The sequence below is a fragment of the Mixophyes fleayi genome, chromosome 4 (genome assembly GCF_038048845.1).
Source record: "Mixophyes fleayi isolate aMixFle1 chromosome 4, aMixFle1.hap1, whole genome shotgun sequence".
NCBI classification, from domain to species: domain Eukaryota; kingdom Metazoa; phylum Chordata; class Amphibia; order Anura; family Limnodynastidae; genus Mixophyes; species Mixophyes fleayi.
The window spans coordinates 330,124,764-330,136,707 of record NC_134405.1 but is presented as its reverse complement, the minus strand read 5'-3'; the positions used below and the strand labels follow the sequence as shown (position 1 = coordinate 330,136,707).

The following is an 11,944-nucleotide window of genomic DNA, read 5'->3' as shown; positions in this document are numbered from 1 at the left end:
GTTTTGGATGTTCACTATCAACATAGAAACTTAGAAGTATACATTAAATTTAAGTATAAAGTTTATTCAATTTATGTGTGTCAATCACATTCTTATGTGGGGAATATTTGGAGCGCGTGAATCACCTCATTATTTGTTTTTCATAGTCACAAAGGTAGTTAAGGGTTTTTATTTTTATAGAAGCTGCTGATTATTAAGCAGAGGATTTTTGTGTTGTGGAAATATGATTCATGTTTTATAGATTGCATGTGGTATCTGCCTTCATGTCTCTTGTGCAAAGTGTGCCTCGAGATGCACAAAGGGTGGAAGGAGACAGGAGACTCGCTGAAGGTAAATTAGGTCGACATACAGATATGCATCTCTCTGTAGAACATTGGAGTAAAATTTTTTGCCACAAGACTCGACACAAGTGAAACCCTTTAGAAAATGTAACATTTTCATGTTTTATTTTTTTATATAGTCAGAAAAACATGTACTGGATATTGTTATAATTGGCAAAGTGTTATAGAAGTGTTATAGAATATGACCCCTTTGCCCTCCTCACTTAGTCAAGTAGCTGAACTTGTGGGATTGAAAATGGCATGTGAATTGGGTAACTCGATTGATATACAATGGTTTTCAGTATTTTCCCAGGATAGGGGGCGACGTTGAGGTGACTGATGAACTTTTATGACAATGGCAATACATAAGTAGAACACTCACATTACATGAAGGACTTGTGACAGTGACACAGTTACCAACTGAAGTAGCTGTTATTTAAGTTAACACTTACACACATGAATGTACATGACTTTAACAAAAGGGCGGACATAGCTGTCAAATGGGCAGCAGGGTTTTACATGACAACCGACAAATCAATGTTTTGTTTTGTTTTTCTTTGTATTGTATTAAATTGTACACACACATAAATTAGTTAATATATGAGATTTGTATTACCCTTCTACAATTTCTGAGTCATATCAATGATAATCAATACGGTCTTCAATTTACTGCCAATCACAGCCAATCATCTGTAGAATTTCTTGATTTAGAAATTTTCATACAAAACAATTGCTTGGCAACCAAAACTTATAGGAAACAAGTAGATGTCAATAGTTACATTCTTTCGACCAGTCACCACCATCCGCAGTGGCTCAAGAGCATACCATTCAGCCAATTTACAAGGATTAGACGTAATTGCACTAACATACAGGATTACATCACTCAGGGGACTGAATTGAAATCTTATTTTCAGGAGAAACAATACGATCATCACACTATCAATACAGCATTTAACAAACTTCTTAGTACCGATCGGGATTAACTATTGAGGTACAAAACATCAATACCACCGACTCCTCCAGATAACACTAACACTGGTAATGACCAGGTATATTTTGTTTCAGATTACTCCAAAGAAGCCAATTCTTTAAAGCACATTATTTATAAACATTGGCACATCATACAAAAGGATGAAACTTTAGGTCCTCTAATTCATGCTAAACCTAAAATTGTCTTCAGGAAAGCTCCAGACTTGAAGAAAGTTCTGGTTAAAAATCATATTAAAGATAGTACCACACACACCAACTGGTTGACCCAGATTCAACAGAAATCAGGTTTTTATCACTGTGGCAAATGTGTCAATTGCCGTACCACCCAACAAATTAACACACATGGGATTACTGAGGTCTTTTCATCCCATGATAATAGGAAGTTTCTGATTAAGGACTTTATCACGTGTAGCACTAAGAACGTCATCTACCTCATTAATTGCCCGTGTGGAAAACAATACATCGGCCGCACAATAAGACCCCTGAAGGTCAGAATTAGTGAACACGTCAGGAATATACGTAATGGTTTTGAGAAGCATCACCTTTCTAGCCACTTTAAAACTACCCACAATTGTGACCCAAAAGGGTTGACTTTTTTCGGCATTAAGTGTGTACACAACAACTGGAGAGGGGGAGACCCAATCAAAAATATTAACAGGGAAGAAACCAGACTGATCTTTTATTTTAACACATTAACACCACGAGGACTTAATATGGAATATGATGTCTCATTATAATATGATGTCATATCATTAGGATATTGTGAATTATTGGTTATTAGTTGATGACTATCCAGTGCCTATGTCACCTTTGTCCCTTTGGGTATTGTGTCTCCATGTAGACTACGGTCATACCACCCTGGAAATGCCCAATCCCCACCGAACTTGGAAGCCAAGCAGAGTGGAGCTGGTCTAGTACCGGGTTGGGCGACCTCCCGGGAACATCCGGTACAGTAGAGTACATGTAGTAGAAACATCCCAATACGGTGATATTGAGTGTAAAGGCACGTCATCTCCTATGTACCAATACACAATATATATCTATATCTGTATCATTACGGTTTTATTATTGAAATGATGATTGATGAGAACAATTGCAAATTATAACTTTATTGCTGTATTTCAATTGCTGACATTCCATCATATATGCATTCCAACAGAGGTATATGTCAGTTACATAATAGTTTTTTTGTTGTATAGTTTAATATTGGTTCAATTAGGCATACTGTCCATCCTATTATCTGTATATACCCACAGTATTTATTGACATACCCAGAAGTAATATCATTTCCTCACCTGTAAAATGTATATTTTTATTAAGATTATTAGCGCTGTCATCCTTGTTTGTATTTTGCAAGCTTTATATATATATATGTTCACCTGTAATATTACATTATGTTCATTATATTGCAGCATGCTTGTTTAATCATACAAGCATTTGCTGGCAATGTTAACATTATGGTCGATTAACAGCTGACCAATTCAAGGGTATCCATTTACTCAATTATTGGCTACACTATATAAACGACTATACAATCTCAACCCATTACCTACATTCCCTGAAGAAATCTGCAGAGCAGATGAAACGCGTTGGACACACCCACATCCGCTAGACACAACAGGATATCCGGATTTTGCGTTCCACGCTGGAACGCACTCCGTTTTTCCCCGCTGTTCTGTTTCATTACCCACATGGTTTGCGAGCTTCACTGTCACAATTGCCGCTTGGATATCATCTGGACCGCGGTCCCCGGATCCTGATGTCTTTGGTCAGGTACCCTGCCACATATATTTTGTGATCTGGAAGTGTGAGTACCGGCTCTCTGATCCCCAAAAGTTTGTTTCCATCTATCGGATTTATCTCATTGTGACGTTTTGGATAGGAAGCTTATTTTCAATTTCATTGGGATTCCCTGTGAAAGGGTTCACGCTGGAACTTTGCTGGATTTTATGATTGACTTTTTTATTGGTATAATTTTACATATTTCTTATTATTTTTAATCTGTTTGGCACATGATGTTACAGAGCTATGTTATTTAGTTCACTATGTGTATGACCAATCACTGATTAAACCCTTGGTTTTTACTTTTCATATTGTTCATCATTTTCACTGTTTATTTGATTTTATTTTCAATGGTATTGTCTCATATTCATATAGCCTCCTTATACCATTCTCCCAATTTGAGTCATACACTTGACCACTTCAATCTCATTATATTCTGATGTATATTCACCAATAGTACAAGTTATATGCACCTACATCTATCATTCAATAACATCTGATCAGTGTATATCCACATATTTGGCAATTGAGCGCAGTACATTGTGTGTAAAAGAAGGTATGTGCAAGCTGGTACGAGCATACTGGTGTGCACTGTAACAATTATGTAGCAATGTAAGTAACGAATATGGAGTACTTGCCTTACTCTAGATTAGCGCTGGCCAGCCGGTGGTGCGGAGTCTAACGAACCCCCTGGTGTTCACCAAGAACCGCCGCAAGGCGGGATGGGCTTTGCTGCGGAGGATCGCAGGTCGCGGCCCACTGGTCTGCCTCTAGAGGTAAGGATGTAGGAGGTAGCCCACGATAACACTGGAACTGGAAGGTAGTATCAGGATAGCCGACGTCTGGTACACTTGGATTGGAGAGGAATACATAGTCAGCAAGCCGGGGTCTGGTACACTTGGAGTGGAGACAATACGTAGTCAGCAAGCCGGGGTCTGGTACACTTGGAATGGAGATAATACGTAGTCAGAAAGCCTGGGTCTGGTACACGAGGAGTGGAGATAATACGTAGTCAGCAAGCCTGGGTCTGGTAAATGAGGAGTTAATGTTGAAAAGCCTGTAAGGAGCTAGTACACGGGAGACACACGAGAAGCACCTAGTCAGGGTACATAGGAAGTTGCTCTGACGCTGTCCAGGCGTCAGAGCAGGACTTTAGTAGTTTGCAGATTTGAATTCCCCGCCCCGACTGTCATGTGACAGCGCCGCCCCGACCCGGAAGGAAGAGAGGATCGTGGCGCTGGAGCGAGGACAGGTGAGTTGTAACATGCACCAGACTGTTCTTCTCAAGCTGGTAGGAAGGCAATGTCCTGTCTTACTTGATTGAGAGAAAATGTCAGGAAGTCAATACCAATAGAACCATCCCATACCCATCCTACAGATGGACTTTCTCCAGGTAAAACAAATCCACTTCATCCAAGTGCCACCTTGCAGGATTCTCAAGTATGTACTGGTGTACCGATGAAATATATCTGGGTAAAGGTTTATTGAAATGTTTCTAAAATATTGCTGTTTCATACTCAGGGTTGTTGTTAGTAGATGTGGTATCCCTAGAGTTATAGAAAGTGATATGGGGTGTTCTTTTTATTGGTAATAACTTTATAATGTATGAACAGTGATAGTAAGTTACATACTTTTGATCGTCCACAAACCAGTGGGAATATAGAGTAAAATGGTACTAGTTAGAACAAATTGAATAGAATGATGGTTGAAACTAGATTGGAGTGGCTGAGAGCTTTGACTACTAGTCCTCCCCACTATCAAAATCACTCCTAAACTCCCTCTTAACCTGTCATCTTTTAAAATACTTTTGACTTTCCTTGTGATGAGTTTGTAATGGAGACTGTTCTAGACCTTGAGAGGAAACGCAAATAGTGAGACAGCAACAAAGAACGTTCGAAACACTGTCTCCTAAGGTGTTACACTAACTGTTTTGATGTTGAACTGGGAGAGTATGTTGTGGAACTGTAATTTCCTACGCTCAGGTTGTTTGACAGATAGGTACCAAGTGTTGACGACCAGCATCATGTCCTTAGGGGTAGCAGAGAGACACTGGTACCCATTCCATCCACTGCAGAGGAGGCAACCCCACGGAGACGGTTCCAATTACACTCGTGAATCTCTTCTGGGAGACCCCGATTGCAGTTAACAGCACCTGGGCCAAGGACTTGGCAAAGACTGTTGACCAGCATGAAGTAGCAGTTTTTCCTGTTTATCCCTGTCCAGTGTTTCTCTCATCTCATTCTCTTTTCAGGACATGCAATTCTTTAAATTGGGAACAGGTGACAGAGGCTGGTTCAGGTAGTGATATTGAGGAGTTGGGAATGAAAGAGAAGTTGTTAGCACAATCGGTCCAGCCAATTACTCTATTCAATTCAAGGGTAAAGGAAAATTTGCTAACCTTGGAGCTTGAAGACAGTTTTATTGTCTGAGGTATAAACTGCAGAGTGAAGAGTCCTAACCTCTGTTACCATGCTCCTATGACCCGTTTAACCAATCAACATACCTTATTAAATAAAGACACAGACAACTGTTAAATTTATTTTTCCAGCCGGGTAAGAAGAACTGAACCTGCTTGTGCCCGGCGTATACCTCTCCAGGGAGTCAACACCCACTCCCCTCCCATTGGCTGGATACTGGAGAGGAGTTAACCTTTAGGTTGCAGGTACCATTTGTTGTCCCTATCACCTGAGTTTAGGGACGTTTCGCTTAGGGCTGCACTTGTCATTGTGTCTGTAATTACGTTGACCCCATAGTTGAAGAGAGGTACATCCAGCGATGCCAGTCCAGTAATATTCGGACTTGAGCAGGCATCCTTGAGAATGATTATCTTTCTTGGGTGGGTAAGAGTTTAAACCAAACTAAGTGCTAGGTGTGCTCTCACGTACCTTCGAGATTATATCAAGTAGCACTAGTTCTCTTTCCACTAAATATTTCTGAGGTTCCCGAATTATGGGGTGGGAGGTCCCTAGGGGAAAGGTAATACAGCTAGGTCCCTTAGTTTGGAGTCTCCCAATATTCGGCAGGCCGATCACTGTTTCACGTTCAAAGAAACTTGAGTATTGGGAGACTGGGAAGAACAAACAGACAATAGCCTGCCCCACAACTGTTGAAGAAAAGAACTGTTGATATTATTAGAGTGTATATGCTAACTCAGGTTGAAGGAGATTGTAAATTACATTGTTGATAGACATAGGATGATATTTGTCAACATGCATTATTTAAATTTTGTCTCAGCTAAAAGACATGCTTTGGAAAGATGAACATGTTAGACATGAAGGACTGTAGTAGAATCTATAATATAAAAGCCTAGTGGCGTGTGGTAGTCTGTGTGTAAAAAAAAAAAAACCAAGCTGCAGCGCCACCTGCTGGGCGGAGTTATACACTGACCTACTAAATTCTTAGGTCATTTTACCTCATGAACACACATGTGTAGCGGCGTGTGTTAGTGTGTGTGTGTGTGTGTGTGTGTAAAAAACTATTTTCTCAGAAAGGGCTCATCCAATTGACCTGAAATTTGGTATACTGACATTATTTGACAAAAAAATTAGAATAGTGAAGTCAGTTAGCTTCCATCATCCCCCCTTCCCCCCGTGGGAGGGGTAGTAAAGGCTAAATTTACGAATTGAGGGGTCAAACTCATTTTCGTGAGGTAATTTTACCTCATGAACACACATTAAAAAGGGCGCTTGCATCGGGAAGTAACGCTCTTCCCCTGAGGAGGCCTGGGCTAGGCCCAAATGCATGACAAGTACCTTTTTAAGACCTTAAGTAGCTTGATTTGACTAGAATGTATGAGTATCATGCACGGGTTAACTTGTGTTCTATATTGTTGATACATGTTCTATCGCACCCTGCACCCTTCCAGATAATGTGTTACATGTGTGGGTGAAGGGCATACAAAAGGTTATCTCCGAGCTCCAGAGGTATATGTTCCATAGTAAAAGAAAATTGTTTCTAGGATTGTGACTCTCTTTTCCGGTAACCTGACTGATATCTACAGACAGTGTGGTCATATGCAAGGGGGGACATACATTACAGAACAATGAGACGTACTACTGAGATCCTGCAATAAAATCTTTAAGGTGATAGTTTTGTGCATTATCAAGGGGTGGTGCTGACAAAGTCAAATAATTGGATAAAAGAAAGCAGATTGATTAATATTGTTTTACCGTGCGATTGCATCAGTACGCCACGTGTCATAGCGCGATCGTACGATAAATAACACACGCATACACTTACACATTCACATGTACATAGTTAATTTTATAATAGTTCCAACCCACAGGTTTTTATGAACAGATGTTATTGAGTTTATAGTTAAATAGTATAAGGTTATATGTACTTCAGTGAGATCTAAGGTTCAGGTTTCAGGAAACATATCATGTTTGGTGTCATTCTAATCCCCTATTTATCCTCTGTGATCTGATTCCATCAGCTATAAGATCGCACTTTGTGTATGCTAGTTATGGAATATAGGGAATTAGTGATCAGAATGGTATTGTCTGTGTAATGTAAATAGACCACTTTGAACTAGTTCTTGGGGGGAAGATTAGTATGCATCTTCTGGAGAGCTGACCCTTGCATGATATCGTTTGAACTGGCCAATGACCTGCATTACACTGAACTGTCCTGGAGCCTTAACCTATGGAAACATACCAAGTCATCTATATTGTATTTACTGTGATGCCAAATGTATATATATTGCTCTCTGCAATCAGCTTGCAGTCACTTTGACCACAGACTTCAGGACTGAATGACTGTATAGCTGGATCCAGCAGTGTGCAGTGTATGTATCGGCTGTACTTATTTATTGAACTGTTGTTTTTTTTTCCTTTTGCTAATAAATTGCTTTGTGCTTTGAAACCACACAAATTGCATAGACAATGGTTATTGGTAAACGATAAAATAATTTTAATAACATAATGATAAAATTGCATAGAAATTGATGAAAAGAGAATGAATTAACATTTACGTGGAGAAATATGTTTGTATATGTTTAGCAAGGAAAAAAAGTTCAAAAGCCAAAACTAAGCTTTCAAGGCAATAAACTGTTCAGAAATGTTAATAATACAGTTTCAGGATAATAAAGGAGAAAATTAATTGCTGGTGGGTCAAGTGGTTTAGTCAACGATCTGTAATATATGGAGTGATACTAATGACTCGGAGAAGTAAGATTAGACACAAGGGGGTAAATTTAAATTTAGGGCTTATTTATTAAGGTGTGGGAATGCAAAAGTGGAGATGTTGCCTACAGCAACCAATCAGATTCTAGCTGTCATTGTACTAAATATTTATAGAATCTGATTGGTTACTATAGGCAACATCTACACTTTTTCAAACCCGCAGCTTGATAAATTTACCCCGAGATCCTGACTCTCATAGTGGATTCTCTGCTCACTGTCTGACATGTGCTTGGAAAACGTGATGATTCTGACGACACAAGTGGTGGGCGAGAGTATCCTCACTTATGCTATATGTGTTGTAGCATGAGCTTTTCCTACAAATATATTAAGTAAAGTTTACAGAAGGTACAGTACAAGCCAATACATTTTAGTTATCAGGAGATGGAAAAATCCTTTAAGCCCTTCAAAAGTCCTATTGATACAGATCCACAAGTGTGATTCTACCAAAATTATTTTGTGCTCCTACAGAGGGGCAAACCATGCTTTCAGCAGCCACAATATTATATCTAACTATCTATCTATATATGCTAATATGAAGTCTAGTATTACATATACTGTATTGTCATGGGAAAAGAGAGCCACTTATCATGTTGTATGATCAGAGAGTACTTTATTTTGATTTCAAGCACAAATTAATTTGTCATGAATCAATCTGTCACGTGCTCCCACGCAGTTTAGATGACTTCAGCCAGATACAATAGTACCAGTGGCGGATCCAGGGGGGGGCGATCGGGGCGATCGCCCACCCTAGCAGGGGCTTGCTGACGGCGGCTGCACACTGTGCATGTCCGTTCAGCAGTGACAGTGTGCTGCCCGGCTGCTCTGATTGTGTTTTAAACACAATCAGAGCAGCGGGGCAGCACACTGTCACTGCCGAGCGGACCTGCACATACTGTGCAGCCGCCGGCAGCCTTAGAAATTGGAAAGGGGGCGGGGCCTAAATCGCCCCTCCCTAAAATCGCCCGGGGTATAGCAATTGTCTGGATCCGCCCCTGAATAGTACACTTTATCTATCATTATCTTAGAGACATTTTGTACTTTTATCATATAGACGTAGAACTCACTTTGGTTAATTCCACCATCAAAATGAAGTCAACCCTTTTATGTAATTATCTCTTACCATATTAAACACCTACTATATTAAATTGACCATGGTAGACTCTGAGTTATAGTAGCACCAGTTACCGATATATATATTTCATCATAGATATTATACGGTATTATGTTAGATAATAGACAAAACAATGTTATTCTCTGAATTGCCTTACAAAAAGAAAGTTGTATACCGCCATCTAGAGGCCAGATACAGCATTACAACAATGAACACATTTCTAGATAATGTAAAAAGATTCTGGGTTAGAATTTCTCTTGCGTTAGTTCTTCTCACATGAGTGGAATCTCCACCGCCTGTCCCTAGAACACAAGACACAGTTTAAGTGTTAAACAATAAAACAGACTGAGATTAAACAGCTTTCCATATTCCAATAGTTATTTCAAATGCAAACACAACATATAGTGAGATGTAAAACAAGATTAAGTCTATTATTAAGACCTAAGATGCCTGTGTCGGTGAAGAGGGAAAAGGCTTGGTGGAGGACAGGGGTCTTTGGCAAGACTCCGAAAGCAGCCGCGGCTTGGTAAATTGCAGCGATAGGAAGCCCATCACTTTGAAGGGTGCTGGAACCAGTATAATGGTGGAGGGGGGGGGGGGGGGCTAGGGGTATGGGGAGGATAGCCCCTTCTTAAGGAGTGTGTGTGTGTGTGTGTGTGTGGGGGGGGGGGGGCGCCAGGCAACATTCCGGTTAGGATTTCCCATTCGCCCAAACTTTCAGTGATTTGTGCATATGTAGATTAATTACAAAAAATAATTCAAAAAAGGAAATGTGTTTGTTTACATGAAGATTACTTCATATATTATTTGCATGGATTGCGTTTTCCTGGATTTTGCACGCTTTATATTCTTTCTGTTATATTTTGGTTTGTCACAGACAGCGGGCATGAGAGCAAGGCATAGCAATTAGGGGGAATCCGCGAAGGGGCGTGCAGGATCACTGTGGTGAGACACAAGTGACAGGTTGTATATGTCAAGGAGCTGGGCCCTCGGGAGAGGGGAGTGTTGCCTCCATGATAGGTTGAACCTGCCCGGTGGTCGGTTTTGGTAAGTTGAAATTGGCCTTGGACACCGCTTCCTTTTCTATTGCAGTTTAATTGGTAAATAAAACTGTGACCACTTTTGTCCAATACCCGTCTTCAAGTAATTTCTTAAGTTAGCGTCTGGCTACGGGGTGCCAGCTGTTCCGTCTGTGCCCCTTATATCACACAGCTGGGACGTGAATGAGTAGTGAATAGTGAGACCTTGTTGTTGGTCTAAAGGGTATATTTACTAAACTGTAGGATTGAAAAAGTGGAGATGTTGCCTATGGCAACCAATCAGATTCTAGCAGTCATTTTGTAGAATGTACTAAATAAATAACAACTAGAAATATGACTAATCTAAACCTCCCAGGTCAAGTTTATCTGACAGTGGGGTAGAGAGGTGTTTATTTGTTCAGTGATGGTCCAGGCGTGATATTGGATATTTCACAATGCAATCTAACATTATCTGGAGGATTCTATGTATGTGTGAGACAGAGATAACCTATAGAAATAAACTAATGTGTTATATTTATTTCAACAGAATGCTTCTGCCGCCATCTGAGCCACAAAGAAAGGCCTACAGAGGATGCCAATGAGGAGGAGGTGGCCAATGAGTTGGAGGAGGTCCAAGATTCCCCCCCAGGATTAGGCCCAGGAGGGGGCAGACCTTTCCACACTCCCCCATCAATCCCTCTCCCCGAGGAACACTCCAGGGCTAAATTAATGGAGGGATCGCTGGAGGAGGAGGCAAGGCCATTCCAGGCCAGTGCAGAAGACTGTAAGTATCTTGATGTTATAATGTAGTATAATATTATTTTGTTTTGCAGTATAAAAGTGTAGTACTTAGGAGGCCTCCTAAAAAACTGGTGGCTGGTTTGTCATTATGGAGGGGGGACACCATGCTCAGAGATTCCCTGCTATAGTGCCACCAGCCCCGGCTGGCAAAGCCTAGTGCTGGTGATAGTAAAATTGGGGGGACCCCATGCTGAAACGTGAATTAGCTGGCAGGGGAAAGAAAGGGGCGGACCACGATGACGCATTTAGCCCCGCCTCCACCCTCTTCAACAACGGAGATGGCTGGATCCGGGATGTTTGCCTGCTTTCTTGGGAGTCTGGGAGAACTCCCGAATATTCAGGAGTTTCCCGGACATTCCGGGAGAGTAGGCAACTATGATCTTACGTCACATAATTGACTTTACTACTGTACTACAGTATTTTCAGATCGCTCTTTGATGAATAAAGGCGTACGTAGACCCGATTTACGTACGTTCTAAAACAACCGCACGTTGTGCTCAATATACGTCTCTTAGTAAATCAAAATCATAAATTTAAGTTAGAAGTCTGTAATGTTAAACATAGAGGGTATCATTCATGAATGTTAAAAAGTAAATTAGTCTATTCCTCACAGGTGTCGAATTTGGTTCTGCATTGCCTCCTGCTGGTGATACGTGATATTGCAGCAGCTGTAGTTTTATAAAACAGCAACTATATGCCACAAAATGTAAATCTTTCCTGAGGAATAAATAACAGCAG

At 40.5% G+C, this 11,944-nt stretch overlaps 1 protein-coding gene and 1 pseudogene across 2 annotated transcripts in view; one reads left to right on the top strand and one right to left on the bottom strand.

The window, feature by feature from the left end:
- The first annotated feature begins 2,150 nt into the window (after positions 1 to 2,150).
- LOC142155430 (5S ribosomal RNA) lies at positions 2,151 to 2,269 on the top strand (annotated as a pseudogene).
- A 5,710-nt stretch (positions 2,270 to 7,979) lies between these two features.
- The window catches only part of LOC142153093 (hemagglutinin/amebocyte aggregation factor-like), a 45,083-nt gene continuing 41,118 nt past the window's right edge, over positions 7,980 to 11,944 (bottom strand). For both annotated transcript variants that reach the window (XM_075210367.1, XM_075210366.1), the window contains exon 5: positions 7,980 to 9,688. In XM_075210367.1, coding sequence (XP_075066468.1) covers positions 9,649 to 9,688 — 40 coding nt within the window. In that variant the 3' untranslated portion in view covers positions 7,980 to 9,648. The remainder of the gene's footprint in view (positions 9,689 to 11,944) is intronic.